Source organism: Phytophthora sojae, assembly GCF_000149755.1.
Source record: "Phytophthora sojae unplaced genomic scaffold PHYSOscaffold_5, whole genome shotgun sequence".
NCBI classification, from domain to species: Eukaryota; Oomycota; class Peronosporomycetes; order Peronosporales; family Peronosporaceae; genus Phytophthora; species Phytophthora sojae.
This window is the reverse complement of record NW_009258119.1, coordinates 3,113,596-3,135,281: the sequence shown is the minus strand read 5'-3', so window position 1 is coordinate 3,135,281 and position 21,686 is coordinate 3,113,596. Positions and strand designations below refer to the sequence as shown.

Below are 21,686 nucleotides of genomic sequence, written 5' to 3'. Positions count from 1 at the left end.
CTGCACTTACAGTGAGTTAGTGTGCTGAGAAAATATCACAAACATTATTGCGGAGAACACAACTTTGTTCGAACTCTATTCGCTTTTAAGCTTAGAATATTCTCTTTTGACCGCGATGCCCATGGAAGCAGATTTAGTATTAGAGTATTTGGTGATTTAACTAACTTACGTTCAAATTTACTGAGAGCTCCAAATTGCCGCCTTCGCTCGCTCGCGGCACCCAGAACTTCAGAGAGCCACCTCCCGTACCGGGTAGACCCAACAACCACGGTCAAAGTAGAGCGACTTCCCACCCAACGCGGTCACTTTCGAGGGTAACCTCCAGTTGGGGTCATATACGGTACAGATCTGAGATTGGATCTGATGTGCTAAAAGGTGTTCTGGGGGTTGCACCCCCAGACCCCCGCAAAAAGAAAACTAACTCCGAGTTGCGGCAACGGGTCCGTTCGCTGGAATGCTCGTCGCTGAGCCCGCCTCCGCAAATACCGCGCGGCCCTGCTTCGCGGGCACCCCGCGCGGGTTTGCTATGGCTACGCTCCTCGCAACCGCTCACTGTCGAAACGTATGTTTTTCAATACAAAAATTAGTATTAAAAACCGATCCATTCTCTGATCTGTACCCTATATGATCCCAACCGGGTTTTACCCTTTCGAGGTCCAAGTGGCGGTGCCTCCTGCTGGGACTCTCTTCTCGTCGATCTTGTGGCCCGCGGAGAAAATATTCACAACGACAGCTTCCGTGTCCGTACTGTTGAAGTTAACAGTGACAACGCCGTCGCCCTGTCGAGTCCACGACGAAGTGCTGCCCTTGAACGCCTTCCCGACCGCATTGAGACCGAGCGTGTACGGGTCCGAGCCGTCGTCAATCTCTCCGATGAACTGCGTGGGGCCGCAGATGGGCTGGATGTACTCAGTCACAATACCTAGGATGCGCGTAGGGTCAATGATGGAGAGCACGAACGTCGTCATGGCGACCTTGTCCGTCACGACGCGTAGATACTCTTTGGCCGTCAAGGATGTACCATTATCGCTTTTGCCCTTCTCGATGAGGTCGTCCACGATCACCCCCAGCGTCTTGCGCAGCGTGTCACGCGTCTGATAGGCGGTGGCCTCGCTCGACTCGGCGATCATCTGCTCCATGCAGTTGTTGGTCACGATGGGGATGTCGCGCGTCACGAGGTCGGACTCGTACATGGCGATGCGCAGCTCCGCTTGAGAGATGCCAGGGTTCTGCTGCTTCATTCGGGCCACAGTCACCCACGTGCGGTCGGTGATGCACTTGAGCTCGAAGCCGCACGTCGAGTCGGAGGCCATTCCAGACTTGAGGGACGAAATGTCCGTCTCGTTCAGCTCCGCCAACGGTTGAGTGAAGTTGATGCGATGCAGGAAGGCCTGGAATCGGTCCCAGCCGCGGATGATGTTGTCTCCGTGGTCGAGGATCTCTCCAAGAAGGAGCTGGACAGTGTCCAGCATCCAACTCGCAGGGTTGAGCACGTCCGGGTATGGGAGACCCAAGCACATGGCGATGGTGACGGGGAAGTCGATCGTGGCGTAACTCGTCGAGTACAAGACGCCCATGATCTTGTCGAAGGGCGTCTGCGGATCGTAGACCTTGACCATGCTGAGGTACTTGATGAACATCTTGACGTTGCCGATCATGGATTGGATGCACAGCGCGCCGTTGACGACCGTCTTGGTCAGAGCTGTGAGCTCGCCGTAGAGGCCCATAGTGGCAATAGAGATCGCAGTCTGCACCACGTTGACCGTCTTGGAGTAATACTCAAAGCCGCAGTCGTCGTTCTGGCGAATGCACTCCATGCCGCACTGCACCGGATACGAGAGCGGGCACTGGGCCCAGCACGTCTTCCGCACGTCTTCCGCTTGCAGTTGAAGCCTACAGGACACGTCTTCATGATGTGCGCCTTCCGGTAGCAGGCCGAGTCACCGCGGTCTGGTGCGCCGATAATGGGGCCCACCCAGTTGCGGTAGGTCGATTGAACCTCCGCAACCGAATGCCTAGCTTGGACATCCAGGTCGCTCGAGTCGGAATCGTCCGAGTCGTCTTCTAATGAGGACGCTGCAGACGCCGTAGAGCCGATCCTTGAATGCATTGAGGGGCTGAGCCCAACGGACGTCGAGGCTTCTGCGCAACCCTGGAAGCTTATGACGGTGAGCAAGGGCAGCAACGCCAGTAGGCTGGACCACTTCGCCATCGTTACTCAGCCGTAAGAAGTCCGGGCGATTGTCGAGAACTCAGCAAGTTTGAGAATGACGCTCTGCGTGCTAAGTACAGTCTCACTGTTGGTCGACTGAGAGACTCAGAGCCTGCCATTCAACGTGCACGTCGTTCTCACAAGAGTTCTCTCGTAGACCAAGCAGCGCAGCATAGCAAGAACACTGGCCCCAGTATCCCACATCTCGTGGTCGCATCGGCAGCATGGGCGGCCATATATGTTGCTCAACGTTCCCTCGCGCTGTACAGTGCTGCGTGCGGGACTTGGCTGCGACCTTGTCCGACAAGGCCCTCGACAAGTTGTCGAGGGCCGAGAACGGAATGAGATGGGCTCATCACGATGTTATGCACGCATCCCCGTAGGTCGCCGATTAAATAGGACTAAAGAGCCCGACTACCCGAACAGCGCGAAAGCTATGCCAGCTCGACCAGTCTTTGAGCCGACAACCCCCAACCTCTGTGCGGTACTTGAGATAGGACCCCGGAATTGCCGCCGTCTCAACCAATGAAGCGGTGCTTACACACGGGGACGTCTCAAAACAAGTCGAATGCTTGGACACTGTTTGGACGCCGACGGCGACTTGGCGTGTGCATTCACTGAGACCCCGACCAGGTCAAGCCGGTTCCAAGGTCCGCGCGCATCCAACAAGGCCCGACGTCTACAGACCTGCACATCACGGTCTCGATGAAGTCTCCACCGCCGGAGAGGCCTGATATACCGGCTCATCCATTTCGCTGACAGAGCTTGACTTGGAGTTATGTGAGTTGTCGTGATACCCTCGCAACTCATAATGGCGCTGACATAGATTTCATACTCAAGTCTTGGTATCTTCCAGCAATCGGAACTCTTCCTGGTGCACCCAGCGCTTCAACGTGAACGTGTCCACCACTAGCGTCGTTGAAGAGCAGTCGTGCGCAACATGGTCCTCTAAATCTCTCCTTAATCCAAACCGACGGCCGCAACTACGGCACCGAAACACGCCGCAGTTCACCCCAGCGACACGCTCTCGGTCGATCTCCCGGTGTAGAATCTCCCGCTTGGCGCTCTCCATAGCACGACGCACCATGAGCTTCTTGACGAACTTCCGCTCCAACTGTTGCTTGCGTCCAAGCAGCCAGAAGAGCAGGCCGTGGCTTTGGAGCAGCAGTCCGTCGAGCCCTCGAGACAGGAAGTTGGTGGAGGCCGACGTGGACAATGCCGTCTTGTTGTGCTCTTTGGCCCACCAGTCCTCAAACTCATTGCACGTAATGCCACCGTTGCCGTCGCAGTCCAACTCGGCGAACAGGTTGCGCACTTGAGCTGTAGTGAGCTTCGGTGGCTGTGGGGCGGACTTATGGCCGCTGACGCTGCCCCGCTTCGGCTTCTTGCCACGCAGATACGACAACATTAATTGGAACTCGTCCAGATCTAGCGTACCAGAGCCGTCCAGGTCGAAGATCTGGAAGCATTGACGCAGTCGCAGTATTGCTGGATCGACGACGTCCAGTTCTGAGGCATTCGAGTTTCTTCGTGTGTTTGATGCGCTTTGCGCTGCTCTGCTCTGGGCCGCAACGCGCCACCGGGCGAGCTCCTTCTTCAGCATGTCCTTGCCCAGAGGCGTCGCGAAGATGGCAGTGTACTCGAGATGCACGTTGTGGTCGCTGGACCCGAGCGACGCCAGCTCCTGCTTCATTCCTTCCACGTTAAGACTGCGTTTACCCCTGAACCAAGCCATCATCCAGAGCTGGTGGACGAATAGACACACGCGTGTTTTGGCAGCCCACCGCCGCAGGTGCGCTGCCCGGCGCGCAGCCTGCTCTCGCCGCACCATTCGCGCTAGATATAACGCTGTAATCGCACGAGCGATTAGGACGCGCACGGACGCCAACACCAGCGCGCGCCGCACCCATAGCGCGACGTTCTTGCAGACGAATGGACGTAATATTTCCTCACGCCACCGTTGGAAACGACGATAGCGTCGCTGTATCCGAATGGCGGCGCGGCGGCGTCGACGAAAGCCTTGTACGAGCTGAGGAACGCCTCGACGACGAAGCACGCGGATGGCAATGGCGAGAACTCTTGCCCGAGACTTGAGAGCGTCTCTAAACCAGGCCTTCAACCGGCACCGACGGATACAGTCGGCAAATGCGTGCGCTTCCACTGAGTACGGGAACTTTGGGGTCACTGGAGTTGACACTTCGGCTGATGGTGCAGTTTGAGCAGCAATGAACTGGACCGTGCTGAGTGGGTGTCGGAGCTGCTCACTTCTGCTGCAGAAGGTGGAGGCGCTGAGGGGTCTGGCAAGTCGAGAGCGGATCTCATTTTCCCAAATGTTGCCCTTGATCTTCTCTTCCAAGTGGGCCTGGAGCTTCGCCCGTATCTGTTGAAATTTGTAGATTCAGCAGTAAATGTTAGGATAACTTACAAGCAATAATCCCACCACACTGTGTGAACATACCTCGTCGGATAGCAACGGCTCGATTCTGAGGCTCGTACTCTTCCTCCTCTTTCTGGGCTTAGTGACTCGAGCTCTCCACTGCTCGATCGGGCTCGATGCAGACGGATGTTTTGCCACAAACTTATTAAATGTTGCCTCCACATTGTTTTTTGCTTGATCCTCGATCAACCTCACGAGTCGCTCGTCTGTTCGTGCCACTGCCGGGCTCAAAACAAGCTGGAACCCATCTTCAACTGTGTGCACTAAGCTCTCAGTCGATGTACTGGCCAGAAATGCCGACGAAGACACGTTGAGCTCGCACGCTTCGTGCATCCACTTCTTCCATTGCTGTGGGGACAAGCTGTCGCGCGGCGCATTCACCCCTTTAGGTCTGCGCAAAGAACTGAGCCCCGACGTTCCAGGTTGGCGCTTCCTCGTCGGGGAGGGATTGGTCGTGAGTACGCGCGCTTTCCCAGGCGAGACTGCGTAGACATTTTGCAATTGAACCAGCTTGTCGGGCGAGGGCATTCGACCTGTGATAGTCTTGAGCTAAGCACGAGCTTTTGGATGCGATTAGCTGCAAGTTGAAGTCTAATGATAGTCTCGGCGAAAACAAATCTTAAAAATAACACGGAATATGTTAACGAGCTGCAAGTCACAGATGGACGAGCCCAGATACCTCAGCGCTCGCTACTTCTACGTGATGCAGAGCTTCGAGACCTTCTACCACCTCTACTAATACAGAAAAGATCAATTTTCCCACTTTTTCAGAAAATATGATGATGAGCAAAATATGTAATAGTATACTTATGCAGCTAAAGAGAAGTCAAATAACTACTGCATACCTAATGGATCGAATAGTTAACCACCAAATTGGTTTACGAAGCATTCGCTCAGGTTTCCGAAGCTATTTGATGCTCAATTGTAAGAAATTGGACCCAATAATTGCAGTATTAGTCAAAATTACGAAAAATATGTCTACCCCGCAGAACGTCGCTAATGAAGGTACAGTAACATCGTAGAAGCTTCACGAAGGCTTTGTAGTGCAGTCCTTGAGTTGTATAACACTGGGGGCTGGAGTGGCAGTGACAGAGGCTGATGATAGGTACACTTGTGTCAATTTGTTTGTGATTTCCTATCTACATATTTTTTTACGTTAAACAAACTTGATCTCAAATTGTCGCTGAACCGGCAGGATCGTGGTGTGCGGAAACTAATACGGTAAAAATACCATCAGGTACGAGATTTCGCTAGAGAAGTGAGAGGTTTCCGTCTAAAAAGTGCTGGCAAGTTTACATGTTTTGATGTATTCAGCGTTTGCTGCTTTTGATGTATCCAGCGTTTGCTGGTGGTGTGGTCGACTTGTGTTATTCGATACTGTCCGAGCAAGCGAGAGAGGGCTGCAAAAATAACAAATACCTGCCTTATGCAGTGAATAAGACCTTTAGGCTTGCATGCTAGTATTTTTTTCTTACGGACCCTCTGCTCCTGTATATGCAAAACACAAGTCGCTTTAATCGAAAATGCGCTTGCTTATAATGTCTTTATTGCCTTCGTAGACAAAATAGTGGATACGTGCGTTGAGCGGATTGCTTGCAGATACTAGTACACAAGAATGAATCACGTAACTAAGCACGACAAATAAGATAAAATTGATGCAAGTAACTGGCACAACTTGCTATAATCAAACAGCAAGTTCCAGAACACAACAGCAACATATACAGCAACGTTATCAGGCTATTAACTCAGGTGGATAGCTCCAACAAAGCACTCCAATCGACGTTTTTACTATGAGAAGCCTCAAATTTCTCCCATATTCAGTGATCGCCAAGATATGGGAAATACGGGAAAATTTCTGAAATTCCCGTATTGGTGGAGGTCTGCCTATCGGTGTTACCTTAACGCACAACACTCGCAGGAATTCGACATCAACAAGACTCCGAAGTCACCGTAGTCTCTACAGTAGTGCTCTTTTCGTTGCTTTGCTGTGGAAATCGCCGCCATCATCTGCACCACTTTTGAGGGCTCCAGAAGTGATGAATGAGCTCACCTTGTAGAATCCACAGGATTGGAAAAAAAGTAACTATCACTTCCATGTAAGGAGACCCCATATAGCACTACTGTGTTTCCCAGCAGGTAGGTCCAGGGGCGGTGCGCGTGTTGAGTCGTTTATACCTGGAGTACATGTAGCATCTCGATTTGTGTACTTAGTGTTGAAGTTGACACGCTCGCGTTGAGCCGTTTACGCATTCACCAGCCTGGAATTGCATCCATTTTTTTAATTCAAGTTGACTAAAATTGAAGTTGACTCTCTCGAGTTGAGCCGTTTACACGCTCACCATCCTGGAATTGCATCCTTGGATTAAAGTTGACGCGTGCTCCGACTGCGGACTCAAAGCGATTTGGGTTATTGGTTTCCGCCTTGGGCAACGAACACATTTGCATCATAGACGTGTACCACGAAGCGAATACGATCATATATGTACTCTAATTTGCCGGAGTGATAGTTATTGTACGAACTTCTGCAAAGGAGGTTTTATAAAGCTGCGCCAGAGTTTCCATGTTAAATTTAATATTCAGCAATAACTTGAGATGAGATTCATTAGGAATGATCCTAACTTACAAAGCTTAATGTACTAACTGCAATGGTCTCCTTGCTGGACTGCTACACTCGCAGCTCAGATATTAACTTTAGTCAAACCTATTCTCAACGACTGTAATTTTTCGCGTGGTGCCGGGAACATGTACAGTTGCCGGCATCATCCTGGATACGCCCTCGTCGTCTCGGAGGATTTAGCTAAAACTGTAGCCTACAAGCTTGCAGCCTGTAGGGCATGGCCCTAGCATGGAGCCCAACCGACCACCTTAGTCGTCCTCAACACGCACCGTGCAATATGCGCCGCAAGCCCCAAGCCAACGCCCAAGCGTCCAAGATCGACCATGCGTCTGAATCCCATTCTCCTTACTGCCGCTGCCGCTCTCCTTGCGAGCTGCAACACTGCCGCCGCTGCCACTGAGTTGAAGCAGACGCAGCTACCGAAGGTGACTGCCGCGGACGCGGTGCAGTCGGTCGACTCTATTTCCGGGAAGTTGACGCGATTCCTGAGAGGCGTCAAGACGGTCGAAGAAGAGAAGGACGAGAGTGAGGAGGACTCGGAAGAGGAGAGAAGCATCCAGTTGAAAACAGTCGATGACATTCTCGCGGACATGGAGGCGGCTGAGTCCAACATGTTTGTTCATCTTAGCAGCTACGACCGAGACATCTTGACGAGAATTGAGAACACGTCAATTGTCTCCTCTAGACGTCGCGAGCATTCTGAACGGGTACCCGAGCCTCTCCAGGACTGGCGCTGAATGGACGGCGTGGAAGCTGTACGCCGCTCAGTATCTGCGGCTTCATGGTTCGGTCTCCTAAGGACGGAATTCTTAGCTTGTCACCAAAGCTCGACAGGTTTGCCGCGTCCACGCGGTGGTAACTTACCACTGGTAAGATTAGGAATTAATTACCCTACTAAAAATGCGAAACTTTGCACCCTAACAGTGACATTTCTCTGTGTAAGGATCAACTTTAACTTGGCTGTTGTGAAATGGCCACTAAAAGATTAGAGACTTGGGATTAGTACCGATCAAAATGGGTCCGCGCTCCCTGCGGAGGTTACGGCGGCCGAGTCTGCGGCCCGTGCTGCTGCTTGTCGTCGTCATCTTCGTGCTCATCCCGCTGGCCGTCTACCACGTGGCCACCTTCGACTTCCAGCGCGTGGCGTCCCTCGAGCGGCGCTCCCACCTCCGCCCGCCGTCATCGGAGCCCGTGCCCGCGTGTCTCTCCGTGGCCAGCGCCGACTTCCTGCGGCCCGACGCACTGCGCCAGCTGCAGGCGCGCTGCGGCCTCCGAGCCGCCGTAGAGCCGCCTAAAAGTAGGAGTCAATTACGTCTCGTACACTTCGTCCACGTGGCGCAGGACTGGGACGCAGCCGAGGAGGACCCAGCAAAGAGGGAGCAGTTCACGTACCTGCAGTTCGCGGCGCTGCAGTCCGTCAGGCGCGCGCTGCGGCCCGACGTGATGATGATGCACTACCCGGACGCGCCGCCGCGCGGCGTCTGGTACACGCAGTGCCAGCGCCATCTCGGGCTGCACCAGGTGCTGCCCCCCGTGGCGTTTGACGCCTCGCTGCCCCGACACAAGCGCCGCCGCATCACGGAGCTGCTGCTGATGCTGCGCGCGCTCCAGAAGCACGGCGGCGTGGCGCTCTCGGACTTCAACACGTTCCTGCTGAGAGGCATCCACGTGGACATGCAGGCGCCGCTCGTGGTGGCCAGTCAGGCGAGTAGCAGCAGCGGCAGGCTCAGCCTGGGGCTACACGTGATGCAGGCTCCGCCGGGCCACCCGTTCTTGGCGTTTCTAGAGGAAGCGATCGTTAAGCTGGTGGAGAAGAACGACCCAAAGCTGCACGAGATGAGGGTGGATGACGTGGTGGGGCGCGTCGTGCTGGAGAGATTCCGTCGAGAGCAGGGCGATGGGAGTGGGGGCAATTCGACCAGCGTCGTGGACGGAGTGGCCATCGGAACGCCCGACTTGTTCGAGTTTGGCGGGCTGCACGAGCTGCTCACAGCGAAGTTGGGGCCGTCGCTCGCTGGGAAGTTCCGAGGCGTGGCGGGGTTTCACGTAGATAGGGACGGGATCGCAGAGCAGACTGCGCATGTCGAGGACCTTCGAGAGATTGAGCGGATGCAGAAGGAGCTGGCGTTGGCGGGCGAGTGGCAGAGTCTAGACACGCTGCTCGGAGCAGTGGTGCGGCTCGCAGTGACAGCGAACACCACGGCGGAGCTGGAGCCGCTGTTCACGTAGCACGCATGAGCCGGGCAATGTATTCAGTTTTTGATGACTTCGAATCCTTGGTGCAGTTTGCTGCGCTTGGCGTGGTCTGACTGCAAGTTGTAGACGAGAGTGGGCCGAGCATTCACTTGAGCCCGCCAGCTGGGATCCGTGAAAGCTCCGCCCGACTCATTCACGCTCCTGCGAACGAACGGCATCTCCGGGGCAGCTTTTGAGGTGGTCGCTCAGCTAGCGAAATGCAGATTAAATCGACTACCGACGCGAAATTGTCGGTGTGAAGACTTAGGCGACTTTTACAGCCTTCCGCCGATTCTCCACCAGCCCGGGCTGCATCGACTGTGGATCTCTAGTGGCGCCTGCTGGATGCAGCGCACGTTGGTGGCGTCAACGCGCATGTGACGGCGCGATATGTGAGGAGCGGGTTGTTATCGACAGTAGAGGCGCCCGTGGCAGCGTGATTACGTGTCCGTGGTGGTCGTCGAGGCGCCTGCAGATGGCAATGCCGATGCGCTCCGGCATATGAGATGGAGCTCCCGGCAGATCGCGAGCGTTGAGGCATTCCGCTGTCTGCAGGTCACGAGGTGGAGATCACGCAGGGTGCTCTGGGCTAACAGCCCGACGTGTGAGCCGGCCTGGATGGGCAAGGAATCGGCATGGCACTGTGGCTGCAGGTAAACGTTGAGGGATCAAAGGCCTCCGATTTCCGTAGCTGACCTCGGTTCATTCCCGAATTTCCTTCGTGTGCATCAAGCGACAGCCGTCCTCACCCGCAGCTCCTCCCTCCGCCATGAAGTTCGCTACGCCTGTCCTCGCCGCCGCCGCCCTGGTGCTCGCCGCCGTCACCGGTAGCCCCATGATCCGCCAGGAGGCGGAAGGAGCCGAGTCCAGCAGCTGCACGCTCACGGGCACCTACACGAGCGGCACGGATGTAGTACGGTCACCATCAAGTCGCGACGGTCCCCGCTGGAGTCACGCTGGACCTGACCGACCTCAAGTCGGGCGCCAACGTTGTGTTCTCGGGCACCACCACCTTCGGCACGAAGAAGTGGTCGGGACCTCTCGTCCTCCTCACGGGTACCAAGCTGACTGTCAGCGGTACGGGATCTCTGGACGGCCAGGGAGCTTGGTACTGGAAGCAGGACACGTCTATCACTCGCCCCGTCTTCTTCCGCATGAGCAAGGTCATCTCGTCCACGGTCAAGGGCTTCACCATCAAGAACTCGCCCTACCGCACCTTCAGCATTCTGAGCTCGCAGTCCACGACCATCAGCGGTCTGACGCTCGACTCGAGCGCTGGCGACGGCACGGCCAAGAACACGGACGGCTTTGACCTCAGCAAGAACACGGGCGTGACCATCACCGGCTGCAAGATCTACAACCAGGACGACTGTCTCGCTATGCAGTCGAGTACCAACACGGTCTTCTCCAGCAACACCTGCAGCGGCGGTCACGGCATCTCCATCGGCTCCATTGGCGGCTCTTCGATTAGTTCGTCGGACACGGTGTCGGGTCTGACGGTCAAGAACAACAAGATCGTGGACAGCGTCAACGGTATCCGCATCAAGACCATCATCGATCTGACGGGCAAGGTGACGGACGTCACTTACACGGACAACACGCTGTCGAACGTCGAGAACGCCATTGTGATCCACGGCGACTACAGCAAGTCCAAGGGCGGCTACACCGGCACGGCCAGCAACAAGGTTTACGTCACGGACATCACGATCGATGGCCTCACGGGTTCGGCGGACCAGATCTACGACATCCTCGTGAACTCCAAGTACGTGTCTGGCTGGACCTTCTCGGGTATTGATGTCTCGGGCTCGACGGGAAGCTGCAGCGGCGAACCGAGTAGCGTGGACTGCTAAGCAAGGACGGAAGTGGATTCTTCAAGCAGTTTTGTTTACGGTCAAAGTACCCGTTTCGGAAGATTTTTAAACAGGTCTTATGCAGGTCTGGTCTTTTTTGGTCCGTAGGACCAAAACAAGACCGAAATAAAATTAGCCTCCAAATGGGACCTAAAAAAGACACTACACAAAACCGGGTTTTGGAAAAACGCTATAATCAAATATGCAAACGGAAAATAGATGTATTATGTATTAAAGGGGATATTGCATGAAAAACCATACTGGACAAAACCTCTGCTGTCAACGGTTAACTGTAAGTTATGCTAACCCGGCTTGTACTCTAGCTGCCCGGGTCGTCCGACTTGATGAACACCCCTGCCCCCGCGTGTTAATGATTCAGCCAAACGATAGAGTTCACACTCGGCGGATCCGTCAGCACCAACAGTCTCTCCACGGTACCAACACCGTCTTACAGGCGACTCACATGAGGCCGCAACGCAGTCACCATGGGCACCCCAACACAAGCGAAGCGTCCAAATGGTGCCAAATTTTGGCCAGCAAGCTTCACAGGATACCATCCACTCTCACCAGGCCGAACGTCAGCCACCAGCAGCCAAAGCATACGAGAAGAAGTCGACGTCGATCTTCGGCCCCACAGCTACCACTATATGCATATAGGCCAGACCAATTGTGGTTTTCCTTCATTTGCGGCATCAAAGGGGGCAATCGAGAAGTAAATTTTGAGTAGGGGCAGAGGCTTGAAGTGCTCTGCGAAGCAGGGCTGTGAGAGACTGGCCCCATGGAATGTGGTGGGCGAGTTGCGAGCTAGCGCCCAGCTGTATGTCGATCGCTCGATCACTAACGCTGGTCGCTGTGTCTGTGTGCTACCGCTACTCTTCCTAAAACGAACTCTCGCTACTGCTGTCTGCTGTTGTACTCTGCCTCTACAGGAAACCCCAGTAGCCTTCCACCTATGTTTCTCTTCACTGCACTTTGTTGTGTTCCGCTTGCTTCGTCCGAATACTCGCCACACCAGCATGAAGTCAGACCCAGCTCTAACAGCGCCTTCAAACAGCACATCAGCATCTTATCAATAGCACGGTCACCAAAAGCTAGGTGGAAGTGCGCCTTCACAAGATTCGCGTCAGTGTCGAGACTGTCTTTTATTTGGGGACTGAGCTCATCATTACCACGGATATCAACGGCCAACTTGACCATACAACAGTCGACATATTGCAGCTAAACAAACCACTACTCAGACCGGTCCGTTTGCAGCCATCAGCCTCGCAGTGAACAGCACCAAACAACCAGTCAAGCAAACTCGAATTCTAGTGCCAACACGGAAAAGCAACCACGACAAAGCAAGGGGATTATCGAACATTACCTTAGCATGAGCCGTCTATCAAGGGGGCTAGTCTTCACAGCCCTGATTTGCCGTGCAGTTCAAGCCTCGGCTCATATCCAAACTGAACTCCTCGATTGCCCCCTACGATGTCGTATTGAAGGAAATGGCAAGTATTCGGGCGAAGCAAGCAGAATGCAACGGATTGCCGTGAAGGGATTAAGGATACTCTAATTTCCTGCAGAGGCAGAATACAATCAAGTACTTCAAGTACCAAGTACCAAGGATCAGTGGTACATGCAGACAAGAATACATGCACGAAGATAGCAGTAGATTCAGGCACGAGGACGCCTGAGTTCGTGGAAGCTCATTTAGGAAGTCTAGCAACATCGCATAGTCCGAGCAGCGTCGACGATCCAGCGATCGACATCAGCAAGACGCTCGTTCGCACATTTCAGACATTTGTGTTGTAATCTCCAGCATTACTTCAATAGCAAATGCCCTCTATCATCTATCACGATATTTTGTATCAGAGTGAAGGGGGTCTAAAAATGGCTGGTTTCGTAGTGATATCATTTGGGTCTCGCCATCCAAACGGGACCGGTAGCGAAATCATAACGATTTTCTGTTCGGTCTCGTTTAGATGTCGTAGGACCAAAACAGGACCAGACCTGTTTAAAACCTTACCCCCGTGCCGTGCTCAGTAGGCTAGAGGAGACGTCAATTGGGCGGTCGATGTTCGTCTTTTAAAAAAACACTGTGCAGAATAAAGTTCTCGTTTACAACAGTATCAGATACAACAACGTGTGCGTTCTCCGTAGTGTGTGGACTCCATGCTGATAGGACTCCTGCAGGTGAATGGAAGAATACACGCAAAAGCATTTTCTAGAAGCGTAAGCATGCTGAGCCGGTACTCTCCTGCAGCAAAGTGGTCGGCCTAGTACATGTAGTGCTGGACGATCGCCATCAAGATTTTCGATCGCGCAGCGGAGACGAACTCACGAGGAGTTTGGGCAGGGCGGTACTACTGGTATTACGGTACTATTCTGTAGCAAGCTACCGCCTGCTGGCGAGCAAGAGGTTTGCCACCCAATCTGATAGGAATCGAGTGCCCCGAGCTCACATGTCAGCGTTGAAGTGCAATCGAGGGGCCTCGGTGTTTACCGTCCGGGGCGGGCTGCTCCTTCGCTATCTCGATCGTCGCGTTGTGGTCATCAAGATGTTCTGACAAATTCGTCGTCAGATCGTCATCTTGGCGCGTCTAGCGAAAGCACCCTTTCCAGCATTGAGTGGCTCGATTAGCGAGATGCTGCGGTGAGGATGGCTTCTGGCCTCCACCAAGTCTCGTGTGGAGGCTCTCTGGTGCAAGCTCTATCAGCAAATCGATACCGATTACCAAGCACAAAGCGATGAGCACCAGACCTCAAGAGAACTCATTGCATTCCTCCCTGCATATCTCATGGAAGTGACCCCAACTTCGTGGCTGGAAGACTGCGTACTGCATGTACTAACCCCGCCACCCCGGCCGCTATGATGGCGAGTGCACTCCTTCGCTGCGTTGACCACGTCCAGATGGATCGGCCGACGCGTACGTAGGGGGCCCCCGCTCCAAGCAGATCGCCGTCCGCGGTGGTTGACGAGCTTCAAGGCTCTTGGCGTTTACATATCATTTGTCCGCTTGTCCGTTCGGACACCGTTAGCTCCGTCCCCGCTTGAGAACAGCCACCACGTCTTCAACGTACTTCCTGTCGCTCTGTCATGGCACCACCTTGGAGCAACCCGACTCCGAAGCTCATTCCGGAATTCACTCGAGTCTGCTCAAGCTCCATCCACTCCAACCTCTTCAAGCCATGAAGTTCTTCTTCCCCCTCCTCGCCAGCGCTGCGCTCGTGATTACCATGGTCTGCGGCTCGCCCATGATGCGTCAAGAGGAGTAGGCCAGTAGCTGCACGCTCACGGGCACCTACAGGAGCGGCACCGATGTGTCGTCGTGCAGTACCGTCACCATCAAGTCGTTGACCGTCCCCGCTGGTGTCACGCTGGACTTGAGCGACCTCAAGTCGGGCGCTAGCGTCGTCTTCTCCGGCACCACCACGTTTGGTGAAAAGGTGCGTCCATTTTGACAGTTAAATGGGTGGGTTGTAGTTGTGCACCCCACGCTAACGATATCGTGCTGTATCTTCTCCACAGATATGGTCGGGACCCCTTGTGCTTCTCACTGGTACGGACCTCACGGTGAGCGGAACGGGAACTCTAGACGGCCAGGGCGCCTGGTACTGGAAGCAGGGCACGTCTATCACTCGCCCCGTCTTCTTCCGCATGAGCAAGGTCATCTCGTCCACGGTCAAGGGCTTCAAGATCAAGAACTCGCCCTACCGCACCTTTAGCATTATCAACTCGCAGCCCACGACTGTGAGCGGCCTCACGCTCGACTCGAGTGCGGGTGACGACACTGCTAAGAACACGGACGGCTTCGACCTGAGCAAGAACACGGACGTCACGATCTCAGGCAACACCATCTACAACCAGGACGACTGCCTCGCCATGCAGTCCAGCACCAACACGGTCTTCTCCAGCAACACCTGCAGTGGCGGACACGGCATCTCTATCGGCTCCATCGGTGGGTCCTCCGTCAGCTCTTCGGACACGGTCTCGGGTCTGACGGTCAAGAACAACAAGATCATCAACAGCGTCAACGGTATCCGCATCAAGACCATCATCGACGACTACGGAACGGTGGAGGACGTGACGTACACGAGCAACACGCTGTCGAACGTCGAGAACGCCATCGTGATCCACGGCGACTACAGCAAGTCCAAGGGCGGGTACACCGGCACGGCCAGCAGCAAGGTGACGATCAAGGATATTACATCAACGGTCTGACTGGCTCGGCGGATCAGGTGTACGACATCCTGGTGAACTCCAAGTATGCTTCGGGCTGGACGTTTTCGGGTATCGACGTGTCGGGCTCCACGGGAAGCTGCAGCGGCGAGCCCAGCGGCGTCTCGTGCTAAGCCGTCACAAACTGTCTCGGCTGGTTCAAGTTGTCGTGCGCTACAGAGCGGAAGAATACTGGATGTTTGCGTAGATAGATATTTTTTACAGAAATGCATTGCTGTTATCTTTTCGTTTTTATGCAACTTGCGTGTGATTCTAGCAACTCGCGAGCGTTCATCTTTGAATTTGTTGCGGTTTAGTTGGCTACCTACTCACGGAGACGCGCACTGCTGCATCCCCGCCTACGGTGATCGTATCGCGAGCGTTTATTCATTTAGTCGATTCTTCAGGGCACCCGAAAAAATAAAAAAACGACTTGAACTCTTCTTTTGCGATGCAGTGTAGAATGGAAAGTGAGATTGAATCAAAAGCTTTACCTACGAGACCTTAGCAGCTCGCTCTAGTTCCTACAATCTAGAACCCTGACAAACTTGATCAGCGCTTCGCGAAGCTTCGACGACCATCACTCTCTGCAACCCGCAAGTTGCCCTTGTGTACAGCACATAATTATACCCCTTAAGTGTGTGTGAGTGTCGGGTATGAAAATCTGTGACGTGGTGCTGCAGCTCAACACTCCCCCTCAACTTGCATTCCAGGATCGCCGCTGCTGACAACGCCACTTGCCTTCACCAGTATCATGAACTGCGGAGTCGGGAGTGGCTTGGTAAGGTTGTCTGCCAGTTGTTGAGCAGAGCGCACATGCTGGACCTTGATCGTTCCTTTTTCGACTTGATCACGAACGAAGTGCACGCGGAGGTCGATGTGCTTGGCGCGTGGGGTGTACCCGCTGTTGCTCGCCATGCTGATCGCTGCCTTGTTATCGATGAAGACTTTAGTAGCACACGTATCTCCCACCAGCTTCTCTCCGAGCAGCTGCCGCACCCACATCACTTCCTGCACCGTCACCGCAAGCGCCATGTACTCGGCTTCGGCCGAAGATAGCGCGACGGTCGCCTGTTTCTTCGCCTTGAACACGACTGGTCCACCACACGGCTGCAGAAGCACGCCTGATGTCGATCGGCGAGTAGATAGATCGCTTCCCCAGTTTGCATCGCTGAAGGCGAGCAAACGCAGCTGAGTTCCGCGCCAATACTTAACACCAGTAGCGAGTGTACCCTTGAGGTACCGTAGCACGCGCACAGCCGCCTTCCAATGCATTTCACGTGGATCCTCGAGGTGTTGTGATAGAATGCTGACTGCAACACAAATGTCGGGCCAGGTTGCATTAGCAACGTAGAGAAGTGAGCCAACAAGTTCGCGAAATGGCTTTTTCTCGTTCATCCTTGCGTGTTCGTCACTTGCACGCAGATTTTGCCCGACGACGCTCGGGTTTCGGACAGGGTGAGCCTCTGCTTGGCCAAATCGCTCAATGATTCGCGAAATGTATTGCGCCTGACAAACGAAAAGCTCTCCACGCTGCGTGATGTAGCGAAGCTCAATTCCGAGAATAAAGCGAGCATCTCCAAGTGACTTGAGACTAAAACGCGCACCCAATGCCTCTGCAATACTCGACGCCTCTTCTTCGGCCGCACATCCGATAAGCAGATCATCGACATACAGGACGATGAAAACGGGTCCATTGTGACGAACTCGAACGAACAGGCAGGGATCCGACTTGCACTGCTTGAATCCCAGGGCGATGAACACACTTCGAATGGTCTTGTGCCACACAGCAGCGGCTTGCTTTAAGCCATAGAGACTGCGACGAAGGCGACACACATGCCTTCACAAACATTGAGACACTCAGGCGGCACCATGTACAATTCCTCTTCGAGGTCGCCGTTTAGAAAGGCCGTTTCAACATCGTACTGGTTCACCATGTATCCGAGCTGGCAGCACACCGCAAGAAAAATCCGCACCGTGTTGAGACTGGCAACAGGAGAGTAGGTAGATGTGTAGTCAACACCATACGTCTGGAAGCAACCGAGAGCAACTAAACGCGCCTTGTACCGGATAATGTTTCCGTGTTCATCGCGTTTAAGGGCAAAGACCCACTTGTGCCCGATCACTCGAACACCGGGCGGACGGTAAACTAAATCCCAAGTGTGGTTGCGCACATGAGCTCGGATTTCAGCGCGACACGCCTCCTTCCACTTGTCCGAGTCGGCAGAACGCATCGCTTCACGGAACGAGTTGGGAATACGTTCCGAGGCAGCAAGAGCAATCTCGTACTCGTCGTCAATTCTCGGGCGCTTGCTGTCCGGCTCACCAATGCTTCCGTCCGAAGTGTAGCCATCTCCCGTCGCATCTTGTCCACTTGTCGGATCGGTTTCGCCATTCTCCAGCAGCAGTCGTTCGGCTTCCCCAGTCTCTCTATTGCCTTCACTCGGTGGTAGCGCTGGCAATGACGGGGTTCTTGCTTCTTGAGCACTTGTCAGCAGACGCGGTTGGTGGGGCGCCGAAATACGAACTTGACGAGGTCTAGTTGGGCCAAACACGAGGCGATCGCTCAGCGAGGTTTCACCAGTGCGCATGGACGATGGAATCAGAGCTGATTGACGTAGAGAGGACTGGCTGGTGAGTTGTCGAGCAGCTGTAACGTTCGAGCTCGGCTCTGAAACTGGGATTTCAAGTGCTTCTCCCCCTCTGCGAGACATCTCACCTTCGCCACGGCGAACCAGTGCGTCTGGTACTGCATCGACTTCCATGTCGACGGGATCACCATCGACCTCGGTCATTTCAACGTCTCCGCTGTTGTCCGTCGCAGGCAAAACCGGTTGTTGTGGCTGCTGCGAGGTACTCACATCCTCGTCGAACTGCAACGGAGCCTGCCTCGTCACGTGAACCACAGTGCGATAGTTGTCAGCAGGACGCTCATTCAAGGTGATGGTCCTGGTAGTCACGATGCGCTCATCTTTAGCATCCCAAACGCGATAGGCCTTCGAGCCAGGAGCGTACTCGAGAAAGATGCATGCGTGAGCTCGGGCATCCCACTTGCTCCGACGTGACTTGTCAACGTGAACGTACCCTCTCGGTCCGAAGACTCGCAGGTAGCTCAGGTCAGGCTTGTGTCCGGCGAAAACTTCATGGGGAGTAGTTTGAGGGCGAGCAGTGTTCGGTACGCGGTTCGTCAAATACACAGCCGTACTCAGAGCTTCACCCCACCACTCACGAGCCATTCCGCGGTGGTACAACATTGAGCGTGCCATCTCAACCAGCGTGCGGTTCATACGCTCAGCGAGACCGTTTTGCTGCGGAGTGTGAAGCGTGGAGGTCTGGTGCACGATCCCATGAGCCGCGAAAAAGTCCCCAAACTTCTTGTTCACAGACTCTCCTCCGTTATCACTGCGCAAGCAGCGAATACGACGACCGGTCTGCGCTTCCACGAGCGCCTTGTACTCCACCAACCGAGCAAATACCTCCGACTTCGCCTTGATCAGATACATGTGCACGTAGCGAGAATAATCATCGACAAACGTCACTACGAAACGCGCTCCCCCTTTCGACTGAGGCTTCATTGGACCCATGACGTCGGAGTGTACGAGGTCCAGCAATCCTGCGGTCTTCACACTACTGCCGGACTGTCTTGCGAACGGGCTCACAGTCATCTTGCCACACGAACAGCCAGCACAGGGTACGTCAACTGGGACATCATCATCTTGACCAAAGCTCGGAACGCCCTCCGCAGCGCGCGACACCAACATCATCTTCTTCTTCGACACATGCCCCAGCCGCTCGTGCCACAAGCTGCCAGGCGACAGCTCCGCCGATGCTGCAACGTCCTTGCCGCGCTCCTCATCCGTCGTCGCCACCACGTTCCAGACAAATAATTTTCCCCCTTCTCCACACGCGCAACCAATCTCCCTTCAAAACTGATAGTGCACCCATTACCAGAGAACTCCACAGAAGCACCCTTGGCCACCAACGACGGAATCGACAGCAGTCTCCGGTCGAGGTCCGGAACATACAGTACTTCAGTCACCTTGATCAACCGGCCGCCGCCAATCAGGAAGCGCACAGTTCCCACTCCCATCGCGCGTAGGCGTTGTCCGCTGGCTACTACAATATCCGTCGGGCTCTGCAGCTATCGGAACTCCACGAAATCTTGCCGGCTGTGCGTCATGTGCGTGCTGGCCCCACTATCCAGCAGCCATGCCATCGATGCCTCCCTCGTCGCGGCGAACACAAACTCATCTCCGTCGTCCTTCTTACTGAGTGTTGGGCACTCTGCACGCTTGTGGCCGAACTGGTTACATTCAAAGCATCGCCCATCAAACCTCGACGCTCCACGACCTCCACGTGGTTGGCGCTGCTGGCCACCACCACGACGGCTTCCATGCCGCCCGCCTCCATGTCCATGCTGGCTTGCCTGGGTCCCGCGTGACCCTGCATTGTTCCGTCGTCTTGTGCTTCCATTTCCACCACGCGCAGACACGTTAAACGCTTCCTCTTGCTTCTCGCGTTTCTTGAGCGTCTCCGACTCGCGGCGCAGCATCTCCTTCGCATCCATCAGAGTCACGGATGAGTGAGCCTCAATAATCTTCACCATGGCGTCATACTAGCTCGACAAACTCCCCAGAAGAATCACGAGCTTCTCGTCGTCGCTCAGCTGGTCACCAACAGCCGAAAGTCGCAGACAGAGATCATCGAACTTCAGTAGGTGGCCCATCAAATCAGCCCCAGATGCCATTTGGAACTCGTGCAGTTGCTTCCGAAGCTGGACGCGGTTGTGAAGATTCTGCCTGACGAAGAACTCGCGCAGCGTTTCCCACGCATCCTTGGCAGACTTGGATTCTCGGATCATCGGCTGGTACACTGGACTCAGTAACTTCGAGATGACAGCCAGCGCCTTGAAATCGGCGGCTTTCCACGTCTCGGTCTCCCACTTACCTGCATCTTCTGGCTTCATCTCCACGTGGTCCAGCAGGTCCTTCCTCGCGAGTGCCATGCGGCAGTTGAATTCCCACAGGAAATAGTTGTCCTCGCGCAGCACGTCGTTAGGACCCAGCGTATTTGGGCTCATAACCAAAAACGACTTGAACTCTTCTTTTGCGATGCAGTGTAGAATGGAAAGTGAGATTGAATCAAAAGCTTTACCTACGAGACCTTAGCAGCTCGCTCTAGTTCCTACAATCTAGAACCCTGACAAACTTGATCAGCGCTTCGCGAAGCTTCGACGACCATCACTCTCTGCAACCCGCAAGTTGCCCTTGTGTACAGCACATAATTATACCCCTTAAGTGTGTGTGAGTGTCGGGTATGAAAATCTGTGACGTGGTGCTGCAGCTCAACACTCCCCCTCAACTTGCATTCCAGGATCGCCGCTGCTGACAACGCCACTTGCCTTCACCAGTATCATGAACTGCGGAGTCGGGAGTGGCTTGGTAAGGTTGTCTGCCAGTTGTTGAGCAGAGCGCACATGCTGGACCTTGATCGTTCCTTTTTCGACTTGATCACGAACGAAGTGCACGCGGAGGTCGATGTGCTTGGCGCGTGGGGTGTACCCGCTGTTGCTCGCCATGCTGATCGCTGCCTTGTTATCGATGAAGACTTTAGTAGCACACGTATCTCCCACCAGCTTCTCTCCGAGCAGCTGCCGCACCCACATCACTTCCTGCACCGTCACCGCAAGCGCCATGTACTCGGCTTCGGCCGAAGATAGCGCGACGGTCGCCTGTTTCTTCGCCTTGAACACGACTGGTCCACCACACGGCTGCAGAAGCACGCCTGATGTCGATCGGCGAGTAGATAGATCGCTTCCCCAGTTTGCATCGCTGAAGGCGAGCAAACGCAGCTGAGTTCCGCGCCAATACTTAACACCAGTAGCGAGTGTACCCTTGAGGTACCGTAGCACGCGCACAGCCGCCTTCCAATGCATTTCACGTGGATCCTCGAGGTGTTGTGATAGAATGCTGACTGCAACACAAATGTCGGGCCAGGTTGCATTAGCAACGTAGAGAAGTGAGCCAACAAGTTCGCGAAATGGCTTTTTCTCGTTCATCCTTGCGTGTTCGTCACTTGCACGCAGATTTTGCCCGACGACGCTCGGGTTTCGGACAGGGTGAGCCTCTGCTTGG

The 21,686-nt window shown here is 54.4% G+C and overlaps 6 protein-coding genes across 6 annotated transcripts; 4 read left to right on the top strand and 2 right to left on the bottom strand.

The window, feature by feature from the left end:
• Positions 1-641: 641 nt before the first annotated feature.
• PHYSODRAFT_333561 (hypothetical protein) lies at positions 642-2,212 on the bottom strand (the record flags this gene model as incomplete). The annotated part of the gene is made up of 2 exons (XM_009530742.1): positions 642-1,823; positions 1,898-2,212. 2 exons carry the CDS (start codon positions 2,210-2,212, stop codon positions 642-644), a joined length of 1,497 nt encoding a protein of 498 aa, XP_009529037.1.
• An 835-nt stretch (positions 2,213-3,047) lies between these two features.
• On the bottom strand, positions 3,048-5,177 carry PHYSODRAFT_301865 (hypothetical protein; the record flags this gene model as incomplete). Its single annotated transcript, XM_009530741.1, has 2 exons — positions 3,048-4,592; positions 4,671-5,177. The coding sequence occupies 2 exons, from the start codon at positions 5,175-5,177 to the stop codon at positions 3,048-3,050; spliced, it is 2,052 nt and encodes a 683-aa protein (XP_009529036.1).
• Positions 5,178-7,589: 2,412 nt separating this feature from the next.
• Positions 7,590-8,003, top strand: Avh1b-48 (Avr1b-1 avirulence-like protein; the record flags this gene model as incomplete). Its single annotated transcript, XM_009530740.1, has 1 exon — positions 7,590-8,003. One exon carries the CDS (start codon positions 7,590-7,592, stop codon positions 8,001-8,003), a length of 414 nt encoding a protein of 137 aa, XP_009529035.1.
• Positions 8,004-8,280: 277 nt separating this feature from the next.
• On the top strand, positions 8,281-9,495 carry PHYSODRAFT_506598 (hypothetical protein; the record flags this gene model as incomplete). Its single annotated transcript, XM_009530739.1, has 2 exons — positions 8,281-8,598; positions 8,641-9,495. 2 exons carry the CDS (start codon positions 8,281-8,283, stop codon positions 9,493-9,495), a joined length of 1,173 nt encoding a protein of 390 aa, XP_009529034.1.
• A 775-nt stretch (positions 9,496-10,270) lies between these two features.
• On the top strand, positions 10,271-11,351 carry PHYSODRAFT_259959 (polygalacturonase; the record flags this gene model as incomplete). Its single annotated transcript, XM_009530738.1, has 2 exons — positions 10,271-10,321; positions 10,416-11,351. 2 exons carry the CDS (start codon positions 10,271-10,273, stop codon positions 11,349-11,351), a joined length of 987 nt encoding a protein of 328 aa, XP_009529033.1.
• Positions 11,352-14,522: 3,171 nt separating this feature from the next.
• Positions 14,523-15,686, top strand: PHYSODRAFT_260041 (polygalacturonase; the record flags this gene model as incomplete). Its single annotated transcript, XM_009530737.1, has 4 exons — positions 14,523-14,605; positions 14,642-14,780; positions 14,863-15,549; positions 15,573-15,686. The coding sequence occupies 4 exons, from the start codon at positions 14,523-14,525 to the stop codon at positions 15,684-15,686; spliced, it is 1,023 nt and encodes a 340-aa protein (XP_009529032.1).
• Between the last annotated feature and the right edge of the window lie 6,000 nt (positions 15,687-21,686).